Source organism: Ambystoma mexicanum, chromosome 4p, assembly GCF_040938575.1.
Source record: "Ambystoma mexicanum isolate Mex_15411 chromosome 4p, UKY_AmexF1_1, whole genome shotgun sequence".
In the NCBI taxonomy this organism is placed as follows: domain Eukaryota; kingdom Metazoa; phylum Chordata; class Amphibia; order Caudata; family Ambystomatidae; genus Ambystoma; species Ambystoma mexicanum.
The window spans coordinates 1090433568-1090448327 of record NC_090927.1 but is presented as its reverse complement, the minus strand read 5'-3'; the positions used below and the strand labels follow the sequence as shown (position 1 = coordinate 1090448327).

At 46.2% G+C, this 14760-nt stretch overlaps 1 protein-coding gene across 1 annotated transcript in view; it reads right to left on the bottom strand.

The window, feature by feature from the left end:
* Nucleotides 1-182: 182 nt before the first annotated feature.
* VNN1 (vanin 1) overlaps nt 183-14760 on the bottom strand; it is a 196589-nt gene continuing 182011 nt past the window's right edge. Inside the window, exons 6-7 of the mRNA XM_069606677.1 lie at nt 13061-13231; nt 183-569 (exon numbers count right to left, since the gene is read on the bottom strand). Coding sequence (XP_069462778.1) covers nt 444-569; nt 13061-13231 — 297 coding nt within the window. The 3' untranslated portion in view covers nt 183-443. The remainder of the gene's footprint in view (nt 570-13060; nt 13232-14760) is intronic.

Genomic DNA, 14760 nt, shown 5'->3' with positions numbered 1-14760 from the left:
TAAAAGGTATTTGCTGAACTTTAATGTGTGCCCGTAACAGCAGAAACGCTGGAAGGTTGCGTCATATTTGTCCAATTAAAAATGAGTGGAGCATTTAACAAGCAAACAAACTGCCCTTTTTCTAAATGACCACATAGGCATAAGTAACATTGACAAAATGATACAAATAATATACATAATGGGATGGTTAAAAATTAGGGTTTATTTCTTTATTTGCCTTTTTCTTTCCATATTTGTGTAAAACAATCATATTTAGACTTTGCACTGTTACCCACATGACACAATTGAATCACGTGCAGTGCATGGCTGCTCATGTGCTCGTCGTCACACAATGTTCCTCTACGCAATGTTCCCCGTCCCTTGTGTGTAGACGTGAGTAGATCGCAGGACACTGACTCTTCCGTGGTACATGGGTAATTGGTAGAGGATCTCCCGAAGCAGCTTCATGGGCGAGCTTCTTCCGGTTTCTGAGGAGGATCTCTTTCATACCACCGACCAAACAGCGCGGCAGATAAGAGTGGTTTGGTGGATATGCTGGGCCGGCTCAGTAAGCGTCCGTCAGGTGATACCTAGTGGAAAAGAGAATAAAGAAACAAGTTGTGAATCCTGGCTGGACACTGGACAGCCCATCCAATGAGACGGTGGCATGTATTTTGCACTAAGAAGCTAGAGGGCTGGGGCTCAAGTTGCATCTTCTCACAGATAATACACAAAACACAATCAGGGAATCTGATTAAGGGTAACAAAAATGGCCTAAAGTGTTAGTTAAGGTAACTGTTTTAACACACAAAAACACTTTCAGGAAAGAACATCTCTTAGAGTTTTGTTTCTTTTCAGAATAAATGTGTAACCTAACAAAGTCCCTGGCGGAGGTGTTATGCTTTTATGCACTTTTGGAAGTGCATAGAACACCGGTTATCTGGTACTTTTCGGTGTAAGGAAAGATGCCTCTTTATTGCTAATATAGCCTTCTACCAGAGCTTCCTCCACAATGGGTGCAAACGCAGATCTAAGCAGTGGAGTAGGGTCCGCTGGTAGTGGTCTATAGCTCTTGATATCATCCACTAGGGATCTATAAAATTCTGTGGACACACTTCCTGGAAGGTCAATAAAGAAAAGATATGTAGGGCCCCGGGGCCCCAAAGAAATAGTTCCTCCTAGAAATGTCACCGAAATGAAAATAGATGTGGTTTAGCCATATGATTAATACCTGTTGACTCCTCAAGATGCATACTTGTAGAGCATACATTGTAGATATAGGGATAGCACTCTCCTCTTTCCCTATTAGATAGGCAGTACATCACCTCCTACCTAGGTACAGGCACCCCAGACAGGGAAGGGGTGATCTTCTGCTTAGGGACTTTTGTAGGTTGCACATTTATTGTGAAAAGAAACAAGACTCAGAGATGTTCTTTCCTGAAAGTGTTTTTGTGTTTAAAAACAAGCATCTTCTCACAGCACAGAGGGGGCTCAAGTTATTGGAAGTACAAATTGCTCAGAGGGGACTGCCCTTGCTCGTGGCTTTAGTAGGGTGACCATATTTTCCAAACCAAACACCGGGACAATTTTGCAAAGTTAATCATAGAAAAAGCATGCCCAAGGTGGAGCCCTAAAGCATGATGGATCAGAAAGGCTAAGCCTACAGAATAATGGATAAATCGGAGCTTGAATCATGTCTGCGCTTTTTGAGTTCCCCTTAGCTTCTTTCTGTGTCATTGTAGCCTTACTACAGCAGTTATTGAAAAGTTTAATCCTGTTCAGGGGGATTTCTTTCCCCTGCAGAGCAGAGGAGTGCACTATTTACAATGTACTCTAATGTACACCCAGTGTCCTGGTAGAGTTCCCACCAATCACTTGCATTCCTTCCTCATCATGAATCCATCCTTCATCTTATTGTATTCCTTTCTCTTTTCATCATACACTTGCCTATCTTTTACATTCTATCCCAATCCCAGCTGTCTCTTCTCTTTTTACTTTTCCATGTTTTAGAGCCCTCTGCCTTTCTAGCAGCAGCAGGAGCTGCTTGTGTTGCACTCTACATCCCTCACACGAGGCTATTTGAGACCCAACCAGAATGGGAAAGGGGCACATGGTGTGAAAACACGGGACTGTCCTCCATAGAATATGCCTAATCCATAAAACAACCGGATACAGAAAATACGAATTATAAGGACTAAGAGACATAACCCACTAATCCAAAAGCTCAAATGTCTGCATACTTAACTCACACAAATCCACACAACCACCTTCTTGCACGGCAAACCACACGCACTTCACTGCACCGCAACAACAAACAAACAACACATAACTCGCACCAACAGCACACAAGGACTTGCATCGATCTGATATTCACACCCAAGCTCAGCGCACAGTGAAAACCGAACTGAAGCTGCCAACAGGACAATACTTTCTCACTTTCCTACTCCCTCGCTGTACACATACCTTTAACATTAACATAAACTGGGACACCTGGTCACCCAAACAGGTCCTCCCTGGGGAATTGCCATTTGGCAAGGTTGTAGGACTCCTGGCCTTTTGGATTTGTATTAATTAATACAATTATCATATAGCATGGTTTTAACAAACTAAATAATAATCATTATAATCATTTACTTCAGCAAAATCCCTTTGTGAAGTAAACAAGTATATGTTTTTTAGGGTTAGGTCGTATAGGGGGTGGTAATGGTGGGGAGGGGAAATAAGGAGACAACCCATTTTTTATTTTTAAAATGGAAAAAAAATTCGAAGTGATTTTGTGGAAGTAAATTACCACGGACTAATTTGCTTTGATGTAGAACCAAAACGATGCAGGTAATTCCATTTTACGAAAAGGTAATCTACCAAGCAGGGGCCAGATTACAGAAACTTTGCACCAGTGCAAGTGCTATTTTGCACGGTATTAAAACTAGGGCAAATTGTGCCTTGTGCAAAAACAACTTGCAACACATTAGAAAACCTTTGCACTAGTGCAAGGTATTAGCACTAGGTCAAAGTTTACCTTTTGGGCAAAAACCCCTTCTTTCAATGCAATTTTGCGCTACGGCAAAGTATGCACCAGTGCTAATACAGATTGGTATTAGCACTCGAGCAAAGTTTTTCCCTGGTGCGAAAATGCATTGAAACTATATTGTGATGGGGTGCCTGCCACAAATAACCATGCCGACTCCTAGAATCAATTCAAGGGTGTTAATTAAAGACTTTTTATAGTCAGAATGGTTGATTCGCAAGGTTCTTTGGGGTCTAAATGACCTGGGATGTTGGCACTACGGCCGGCCCTTTCCTCTCTTGACTTCCCCGGGCTTGGTTCCCACCTCCCTAGCTCGGAGGCCCCTATCCGGCTGGTTAGTAACTCTCAGCTCTGTAATACCTATCTGTCTTTCTTTTCCTCTGCACTTTAGGTGTTTGCCCTGAGACGATGGCTAGCTAACTCCTTAGGGAACTTCTAACTTTCCCTCTCCTGTCATTGTTTCGAACTCAGGGAATAGGGAATGGTGCCTTCTGTGGCCCAGAGTGCCGCTCACGCATTTTACGCCCTCTTGTGCCTGACCCTGCTCTATACTTGTCTCTTAAACTGTTCTCCTCCCACCATGTTACTGTCCCTCCAATCTCTCACTCTGCCTTTCCACCTCCACCCTTAGATCTTAACTACTCTCACACTCTTAGCCTTACTCTCACTTGTACCTCCAACTGTCTCTCTATCTGTTGTTTCCTTTTTCCTTCTTCCTCACACTAATTCCCCACCTCTTGCTATTCCCCTAGTTATAATTTCTATCTCACTTACTGCCAAATCATTGTGTATCTGCCTTGGAATGGGTGTCTCTTCTACTTTTCCTATTCTGCTACTAACACTACCTCTCTACTACCACTGTCTTCCTCTCACCGGACCTCCAGGGATATCCTGCCCTGCTCACATCTCTTGCTAAGCCCTGGTCAGACCCCGGGGACACCCAGGGATATGGTGCCCTGCACACCCCTCTACTACTCACTACCACCTATCTGCTTAACTTGCTACTCCCATCACCTACTTTACTTACTTCCAGTTACTACCACCACCACTTCCACTACTTCAGCCTGCCACTACTCCTACTCTACTTCTAATACTCACAGTCTCCTTCTCTCACAAACACTCCACGGACTCCTCCTTAACAATAGCCTCTGTACTCCAATTGCAGTCGCATTCACTAGTCTCTCGGACGTCCTCCACTGCTCCTGGCTTCACGCAACTAACCCACACTTACACACTCACACACACCTCCTTAAATACCCCACTCCCTCCCAGGATTGGCTACTTACCCTGTGCAATCACTTACATGCCTCAGGGGGTGTGACATGGGAAGGCCATGGGAGGGCTGAAAAAGGGCTGTTAAGCCCCACCCCCTTTCCCAGCATGTACCCTACAGTGGTCGAGGGACACTGGATTTCTTCAAGGCCTACAAACCAAAAACAGCTATTATCCTTGGTGGCATAGTGGCCAAGGTCTTCATGGGGCCTTCATTTTCTTTTAATAACAAATCCCTGGTGGCTTAGTGGAATTGCTGCCCTCTGCGCCATCTCCAGCTGGAGCTGCGTTTCTTTGATGGCAGGTGTTGGGGATAGCGCGGCACACCTTTGGTGCCACGCATCCCTTTTCACGTCCTCTGCCGGTGTTGCCTCGTTCTGCAGCACCCTTTCACAGGGATGCTGCTGCTGCTGCCTTGTGGTTTCCTGGCGTCCTCGAGGAGGACAGCAGCACTTCTTCTGTAGTCCCAAGGCTATCGTCAGTGCTGGTAAGGAGGGGTGGGGAGGGGCCCTGCCCAGAGGCAGTTTTTGCCCTAGTGCTAATACCATGCAAAATTGCACTTGTCCTGGTGCAAAGGTTTTCTAATGTGGCCCTGAGTTTTTTTTTTTTTTTTAACTAGGGCAAGCTTTGCCCTTGTGCTAATATCTTGCAAATGTGTACTTGCAAAGGTGCAAAGTTTCTGTATTATGGTCCCAGCTCTCCCTTTCATAAGCGCCAGGCCAAATGCATAGTGTCCACCTGTGCCCTGCCGGATCAGTATCCTGATCTGAAGCGCCTCCTCTCCAGTGGGACAGAGCAGATCCAGTGGTCACAGGTGCCCATTTGACAGCTGCTTTGAAAGCCAAGTCACCTCAGTACAGAGGCTGCATTCAAAGGCTGTACCTCTGTTCCAAAACGAAAAGTCATGAGTAATTACTGTTCTGGTGGCAGTTTAAATATTAAACATAAAGCCATAATTTAGTTAGGGTACGATGGATAGTAATTCACATAACCATAAGAACGCCACTTAAGATTGATATCATACATTCGTCAGAACTATGAGCCCAGGCAAGCTGTGGAAGGATTGCGTGTATTCTGGTCAGAAAGACAGGCCCTTCCACTGCTTGGTGAGTGAATGACCGGGACCCTCGTTTGATCCTTTGTGAGGTCTGGCAACATCTTTTTCCAGCAGGACAGCCTCCAAAAAGGAGCTGGCCTGGGAAACAGGAATCAAAGGGCACTCCAATCCCAAAGGGACTGGCCTCACACCAGGGTGCTGCATACCAAAAGGCCCTTTGGCGCTATTGACAAGGGAAGGTGGTGGAGTTAGTGTAGACCATGGGTGCACAACATATGGCCCGCGGGCCAGTTGCGGCCCGCCATGCTCTTTTGTCCGGCCGCCCTCCATTAAGAAAGTCTTTGTTGTCTTCCGGGCCGGACAAAACACTGGCCCTCATTGGCTCAGCACACACACGCACCACGTCGCTCCTACGAGCCACGTAATGCGTGTGTGCTGCACCAATGGAGGGCCAGCACTACGGCTGGCGTGGTCCATAAGGCTTGATGCCAGAAGGCATTTCAGCCTTGGACCACGCCAGCCGTAGTACGATTCCAGCGTTCCAGCTTACCTGCCTTCCAGCCCTCCAGCACGTCTCCGGTAAGTGCTCTGTTTGTGTGTCGGGTTTGTTTTGCTTTATGTTTGTGTGTATATGTTGAGATGCGGGGGTGGAGGGGGGGGTGTTGGATGTGTATGAATGTTTGTATTTGAATGTATTTTGTGTGTATGTTGAGATGCGGGGGTGGGGGGGTTTCGGATGTGTATGAATGTTTGTATTTTAATGTATTTTGTGTGTATGTTGAGATGCGGGGGTGGGGGGTGTGTCGGATGTGTATGAATGTTTGTATTTGAATATATTTTGTGTGTATGTTGAGATGCGGGGGTGAGGGGAGTGTGTCGGATGTTTATGAATGTTTGTATTTGAATGTATTTTGTGTGTATGTTGAGATGCGGGGGTGGAGGGGTGTGTCGGATGTGTATGAATGTTTTGATTTGAATGTTTTTTGTGTGCTGAGTTGGGGGGTGGGGGTTCGGGTCTGTATGGGTGCATGTTTGTGTGTGTGCTGAGTTGGGGGGTGAGGGTTCGGGTCTGTATGGGTGCTTGTTTGTGTGTGTGCTGAGTTGGGGGGTGGGGGGTGAGGGTCTGTATGGGTGCATGTTTGTGTGTGTGCTGAGTTGGGGGGTGAGGGTTCGGGTCTGTATGGGTGCTTGTTTGAGAGTGTGCTGATTTGCAGGGGTGGGGGGGTCGGGTCTTTATGGGTGCATGTTTGTGTGTGTGCTGAGTTGGGGGTTCGGGTCTGTATGGGTGCATGCTTGAGAGTGTGTGCTGAGTTGGGGGGTGGGGGGTTTGGAATTGGGGGGATGGGGGGTTCGGGTCTGTATGGGTGCATGCTTGAGAGTGTGTGCTGAGGTGGGGGTTTGGAGTTGGGGGAGGTGGAGGGTTCGGGTCTTTATGGGTGCATGTTTGTGTGCTGAGTTGGGGAGTGGGGGTTCGGGTCTGTATTGGTGCTGGTTTGTGTGTGCTGATTTGGGGGGTGGGGGTTTGGTTGGGCGTGAGGGGGCCATGGGGTGGGGGGTGAGGAGGCCATGGCGCATAGTGTTTGGTTGAGGGTGAGGGGGCCATGGGGCATAGTGTTTGGTTGGGGGTGAGGGACATGGGGCATAGTGTTTGGTTGGGGGTGAGGGGGCCATGGGGCATAGTGTTTGGTTGGGGGTGAGGGGGCCATAGGGCATTGTGTTTGGTTTGGGTGTAAGGGGGCCATGGGGCATAGTGTTTGGTTGGGGGTGAGGGACATGGGGCATTGTGTTTGGTTGGGTGTAAGGGGGCCATGGGGCATAGTGTTTGGTTGGGGTTGAGGGGGACATGGGGCATAGTGTTTGGTTGGGGGTGAATGACATGGGGCATAGTGTTTGGTTGGGGGTGAGGGACATGGGGCATTGTGTTTGGTTGGGCGTAAGGGGGCCATGGGGCATAGTGTTTGGTTGGGGGTGGGGGACATGGGGCGAGGGACATGGGGCATAGTGTTTGGTTGGGGGTGCGGGGGACATGGGGCATAGTGTTTGGTTGGGGGTGAGGGGGCCATGGGGCATAGTGTTTGGTTGGGGGTGAGGGGGCCATAGGGCATTGTGTTTGGTTTGGGTGTAAGGGGGCCATGGGGCATAGTGTTTGGTTTGGGGTGAGGGGGCCATTGGGCATTGTGTTTGGTTTGGGTGTAAGGGGGCCATGGGGCATAGTGTTTGGTTGGGGGTGAGGGGGCCATAGGGCATTGTGTTTGGTTTGGGTGTAAGGGGGCCATGGGGCATAGTATTTGGTTGGGGGTGAGGGGGACATGGGGCATAGTGTTTGGTTGGGGGTGAGTGACATGGGGCATAGTGTTTGGTTGGGGGTGAGGGACATGGGGCATAGTGTTTGGGTGGGGGTGAGGGGGACATGGGGCATAGTGTTTGGTTGGGGGTGAGGGGGCCATAGGGCATAGTGTTTGGTTTGGGGTGAGGGGGCCATAGGGCATTGTGTTTGGTTTGGGTGTAAGGGGGCCATGGGGCATAGTGTTTGGTTGGGGGTGAGGGGGCCATAGGGCATTGTGTTTGGTTTGGGTGTAAGGGGGCCATGGGGCATAGTGTTTGGTTGGGGGTGAGGGGGACATGGGGCATAGTGTTTGGTTGGGGGTGAGTGACATGGGGCATAGTGTTTGCTTGGGGGTGAGGGACATGGGGCATTGTGTTTGGTTGGGTGTAAATGGGCCATGGGGCATAGTGTTTGGTTGGGGGTGAGGGACATGGGGCGAGGGACATGGGGCATAGTGTTTGGTTGGGGGTGAGGGGGACATGGGGCATAGTGTTTGGTTGGGGGTGAGTGACATGGGGCATAGTGTTTAGTTGGGGTGAGGGGGCCATGAGGCATAGTGTTTGGTTGGGGGTAAGGGGGTCCATGGGGCATAGTGTTGCACTCCAAGAGTGAACCCAATAATAAAGCTAAAACAGGCACAGTTAGGAGATGTTCATCTTTGGCTTTTTGAGGAAACCTGACTCAACGAAGGCCATACTCCTCTTGGGCAACCCAAATAGCAAACTGTAGCAGTCCAAAATAACGGCATATCCAATCTAGGGTCAATAAAATATATATAAGTTAATTAAACAGGCGAGATACAATAACCAAATAGAAATAAATTATAACAATGGCAAATGTGTAGTACAAAATGTAAGTTTGAATTGCAAATAAAAATCGTTACCCCTCAAAAACATTCTTTTTCCATGTGTTTAGTACAACTTGGGGGTTTAAAAAGCCTCCTGCCACGCCCCGCCCACCGCCCCGCCCACATTTACTTTTCGGCCCACTATAGCCCTCATGTAAGGTACTTTCGGCCCACTGTCAAAATCAGTTGTGCACCCCTGGTGTAGACAGAGGGAGCTCAGCATAGCTGGAGGAAGATTCAACCATCTAGTTTTCTCTATGTATCTCTCTTTATTACTGGCCCCTCCACTTCCTCTAACACAAGGTCCTTAGGATATTAAGATGGATTTTCGGAATAAACCCTGAAAGGCTACCCTATTATGGTGAACAGAAAAGACACTGAAGTATAGCCAAATCCAGTCAAGGTAGGGTGGCAGAGATGTAAGGCTTAGATTCAGGAGGGTGTGAGAGTGTTGTAGGGCTGCAATGAGGCACACCCAAAGAGCACTCCAATAATTCCAATTAGACAGAGATGTATACACATATGCAATTACTTATTAGGCCTTTGTATACACTCGAAACATAGGACAACTTCAGGTAAGTCTAACTACTAAACTATTATCAAAAACATATATACATTCACCATGGGGGATTCTCACTAGATCCCTTGCACTTAACCTTTGGGGCACCTAAGTAACAGCATATTCATAAGCAAGCAGAAGATTCAGAAGCTCTCTTGTCAGAATCACTTGTACCCACTATGGTTGCAACAACAACAGAACCATTACTACTGCTAGGCCCTGCCTCAGCATCACCCATACCAATATAAGCAGGTGAAGCACTCTTCCTAGATACGTGATGATCCATCAGTGTCTGCACAAAGTCAATTTTGTTACCCAAAGTAGGCAGTCCGTTCTCTGAACACAAGTCTTTTACATATTCAACCTGGTACAGAGCAATGGTTTCACTAGTATATGTTCCATGGTATATAGGCTTGGTAACTTTTCCAGGCCTAAAGCCTTCGATGTCCAGAGTTCTGTGTACAAACAACTATTTGATGACTGCTATGGTTTTACACTTAGCCCCAAAGACCTTATCCCACCGCTGAGCACCAATGAGACTGGAGTAATCAAACAGTTCTTGGTACACAGAACTCTAAGCTTTGAAGCTTTTAATCAGAAAGGGTCAGAAAAGTTGGCCACCCTCGCCTCCTCCTGATCTTGCCTGGCTCAGACATAGGCATGTGGGATGTACCACCGTCTCTGCCAAGTTGTCTGATTGCCATTCCACAGAGTTGCAATTATCTGTGGAGGCCTACCTTGCTGCACAGCAACTGGGAAATCGCTGCAAAGTGACGAGCGTACAGAAGAAGGGGATGACCAAAACAAGAAGAAATAAAAGGAAAATACAAGGCAAGACATCCCTGTGAAACCATTGTTGCCGAGGACTGTCCAAAGCCTGCGAGAAGACAAGTACCAGAGATTAGGAAAATACAAGACTTTTGCTCGAGGCTTTCACACAGGCTGAGCTGTCAGCCCAGGAATCGAACCCCAGAATGTTATGATGCTGGAGAGAACTATTTGTTTAGCTTTTATCTTTTAATGGCTACCACTTAGAGCCACTGGATTGCTCCTGACGCTCATCCCTACGTGTCATACTTTGTTTCTCCCACTTACTGGACAAGTTCCTAAATAAATAATTTAAAATCTAATTAGCACACGGGCGGGAAGTGCCAGCCAATCAGGTGGCTAGGAACGCGGGCTTGAACCGCCAGTGTAAGCACACGTTCCAAGCCACCTGAAGGCCGGGTCCCCCCACCGCCATCTTCCTTCCCCGACCCTCCCCGTCCCCTTTTTAAAATTTTGTATCCCCCCACCCCCAATTTACCTTATTGCGGCTGTGGTGGCACTCCCCGCTGCAACCGCACCTTCCTCCCTTTCCATGGTGACCATATTGGTAAAGGATTTTCCTTCGTACAACGGCACGCCACGCGCGTTCCATTGTAGGAAGGAAAATCCTTTTTTTTTTTTGCACCCTGGGATACCGCTTCGGTAAACCGGAGTGCTAATGGCCTTAACAACGGGTCCTGCCCGCCGGATCGGTGTTAACGCCACATTCACAGAGTTTGTCTGGTCATCTGATCTCTGTCACAGATGGGACAGTTCACCGGAGGAAACTGTGATGTTTACATTCAGGTCCCTAATAGGGGCACCTTCCTGCCACTGTCCCAAGTCGGAAGGAGGGGACTGTGGTTCAGTTGCAATTTCAGCACACAAAGTACAACGCATCATTTATGTTTCTTAGACAATCGCGTTATCAGTTCTACTGCCTTGTTCAGTGAGGGTGTGCATGAAGCCTGTCTGTGATTGGTACTTCAAAGTCCAGTATTTGGATAATTATTGAACACCATGAATGGAAACAAACATTTCTAAACTAAATATGCTTTAACTGGGCACTTTCTAATGAGCTCCGAAGCGGGTTAAATATATCTATCATCGTGTGATGTGGTTCCCGGAAGATGGCCTGCTGCCCCCAGTGAAGCCTAATGTGTGCATCAAGGAACACCTGCTAGTGGAACAAGAACACACCATTGTTGGGCACATGTTTCGTAGCGTGCGCAGGTCCATCACCAGCTGCATAGTCCACTTGGTGAGGATACGGATATTCAGCGGCCCGTGCTGGCTCTGTGCCCTTATCCCAAGTGATGCTAACCCCAACGAGAAGACCCAGAGCCTCGTTTTGCAAGATCCCGTAAATGGCCTGGAGGGGACCTGCTGTTTTCACTTATGTGTAAATAGGTCCAGTCCCTGCCATTTTAGTAATTTTCACTATAAAGTGCAAAATAAAGGTGTAAATGCAGTCATAATCGCCTGCACACGTTTGTTTTTGCAATCCGTATTGCAAATTGAGTAAATCCCACCTGCCATGTAAGACTGGAAGGCAGCGTTTACAATGGATTCCAAAGGCATCCCCCTGCTTTCAGTTGGTGTAAAGATCTGTGCATTCCTGCGATTGCCTGGGATGGAATATAGCAATCGTACAAGTATGGCTGGTGCATATAAGGGAAGTGTTTCAGTACAATAGCACATCATTTTAGGATTTATGGAGTGGAGCTGCCATATTGTCAATGAGTAGAGGAGGCCATCTTGGATGCAAGTGTGATTGACCACTATCTGTGGTGCACAGCCATAAAGAGCACCAAGTTGAAAGGGTGCCAGATGAAAGGTATCACTTGCTTTGGTGCTAATGGTGGTTTATAAGTGTAGACGAAACATTTCACAAATAAACCGAATCACCTGAATATTACAAATTTCACGGAAGTCGAGCTTTTCCGAATATAAACAGTGCTTTAGGAAACATGGTTTGGGTGGTTCACGCTACAGTAGAATAAACAGAGCAGGTGTGGTTCAGTTTGGTTCGGTATTTGTAGGCAGTCAATGAGGCAGGAGGTTGCTAGAGCAGTTGAAGGAATAGGAATTAGATGAGGGAGAGGCAGGGATGGAGAAATAGTGAGTTGAAGGAGAGGAAGAACATTAAAATAGGGTTTAGTTGAGAGACAGGTAGACCACTTAAAGATTTTTTAAGGAACAGGTAGTAAATACAAATTGTATTTAGTTGGGGAACAGACAGAACATTGAAATGGGAATTTAGTTGCGGGACAGGTAGGAAATTGAAATAGGACAGGCCATATTTTTGTCACTTTTTTTATAACTGACTTCCCTAGATTCCAGTTGCCAATCAACCTTGCATGACATAAACGAGTGTGGCTTTTTTGCTAGTTTAAGGAGAGTAACAACAAAGAATCGTTTGGCATTAGGCAGCAGATTCAATTACATTTAGTAGCTTTAAGTGGCAGCACTTCTTTTAGTGGTAATAGAAAATACTATTTAGAAGTTTCAGTGAAAATGTTACATAATGCTTAGTAAGCAGGAGGAGATTGTGCACATTGCCTGTAACTGTCTGTTGTCTTTTAGTGGCCAGACCAAATACTAGTTGCAGAGAAAAAGTCTTACATTTCCTGGTAGGCAGGAGGAGATTATATGTAGTGGCTGTAACTGAGTGAATTCTCTTAATACAGGTTGCAGAGAAAAGCCTTACATATTTGCTCTATCGAGCCCCTGCCAATGTCAGAAAGGTATTTGCACGGGCTACTTGAAATGCTTATTAGAAGATTAGTGCCCAAGTAGATTCATTGGAATTTTGGTTTGTCCTGGTACATATTATTCTGTTTTTACAGACATTCCATCTACAGGTAATGCGTCTCTTGAATGTGATGTCTTTGGTGTGAACAAATGTACTGGTTTCTCCGATAGGTTTGTATTCTTGCTCTGTAGTATAGACGCCATGCACAAAAGGTACTGTTGTGGTGAATTATGTTGCTTTGCGTTATGGTGAGTAACTGCATTTCATCCCAAATTTCCAAAATTAGCAGACAGAAAAGCTTCAAGATATGAAAACAGTGTGGAGAATATTAGGGGGAACTAATAAGAGATAAGCCTGCAACCACTTAGTGTGCTGAATGTTATGTGAGTAATAAAACATAAAAGATATAGGCTGCATAAACCTACTGTACCTCAAAGTCTCCGGGTGCCAACTTGATGCCACTGAGCAATACTTCTGGAAATACATACGAAGTGCCAAAGGTGCCAATCATGGAGAAAAACTCAAACATAGTTGCGCTGCTGTCCACAGGCTCTCCGCATGTCTCCCAGTCTGTGCTTTTACACTTCAGTAGTATGCAGACCTGTAAGCAGTAGAGAAACCATTTTATATGACAAAAGGAAGGTCTTAAAATAATTGGTGATTAGAGTACACTTGATATGCTACCAGAACCGAGGTCTGCGGCCTTACTGCTATTGTTCAGTCTTTTTGGATTTTCGTATTTTGTTCCATATCTTTAATAAAAAATGGGTCTGATCTGATATGATTCCTCCAAAATGATATATATGGATCATAATTTCTATAACGGAATTTAAATCAAAATGATTTCCTGTCCATAGTTTTTCCAGATGGGCGGTGTGGTAGTTGGGCTATGCTGCTGAATTTGAGCCCTTGCGATTTGGGTTCTAAACCTGCATCCCAGAAATCCCAAGAATCTTATGATTCTGGGCAAATCACTCTATCTCCCCATACTTAAAATAGTACATTTGTCCAATTAATAAATGTAAAACAAGAATGGTTCAGTGTGTCACCTAGTTTTGTCACAATTCCATGTACCAACCCTCCTCTCATTCACATCCTGGCTTCTCTATCATGCCCTCAAGCAAGCCTAAATTGCGTTACTCTCCTATATAAAGCAGTGGCGGGCACCCTACAGGCCTCCGTTTGTTTTGGGCATCATCTTTTTTCTAATGTTCCTCGCAATTGACTCGGACGGCTAGTGCTGATGGAAGTCGGAGGCCAAAACATCTCGATGGCCGCAGTTTGCCCGCCACATAGTAACTCATGTCACAGATGCGCCAGCTGCAATGAATGGTCTCTATAAAGTTATTCACTGCTCCTAAGAGCTAGGTCTGCACTATATCACATATATACAAATAGTGTATCACATGATTGGCTTACTAAAACCTGGGATCTATGGGTGGGTGAATCAATGTAAGCCTTATATGGATCCCTAATACAACTTCATGTTGTTAAGTAGGAGAACACACACACATGCGCACAAGCACATGCGTGCGTGTGCACACACACATATACACACACTGTGAGTCAGATGCACTCAAGCTCCCCAGGACTAATTGGGCTCGTTTTTGAAGTGCAGAAGTGCAAAAGTGAGGCGTGAAGAAAAAATCAAGATGTATGCCATTTACATTGCGGGACATTTTCATTTTATTAGAAAGTGTAGTAGAGGCATGAAGCAGATATAATAAGTCTGCTGCGTATATTTCCTCCGTCCTTCAAATACTACATGCTTAACACCAGCACAGATATCATTTTAGTTAAAGTGCACGTTCAAATGTTTTGCCTCCATGCAATTTTAGCCATTGGCTCTGCAAAGTGCAAAACAGAAGTGTAAACACTGCCGTAATTGTAAGTACACCTTTGATTTTGCACTGTGCAAATTGAGTGAATGCTGACTGCCATTCAAACATGGCAAGCAGTGTTTACAATGGCTTCCTATGGAATCAGACTTGTCTTATTTTAGCTGGTGCAAAAAGCAGGCGGATTCCATGGGGATCCAAAGGATTTGAAAATGTTATGCAGGCATAGTTGTGCATTTGTTTAACGGTGAGGACGGGCGTGGTAGAAATAGCAATTCCATTATGTGCCCCC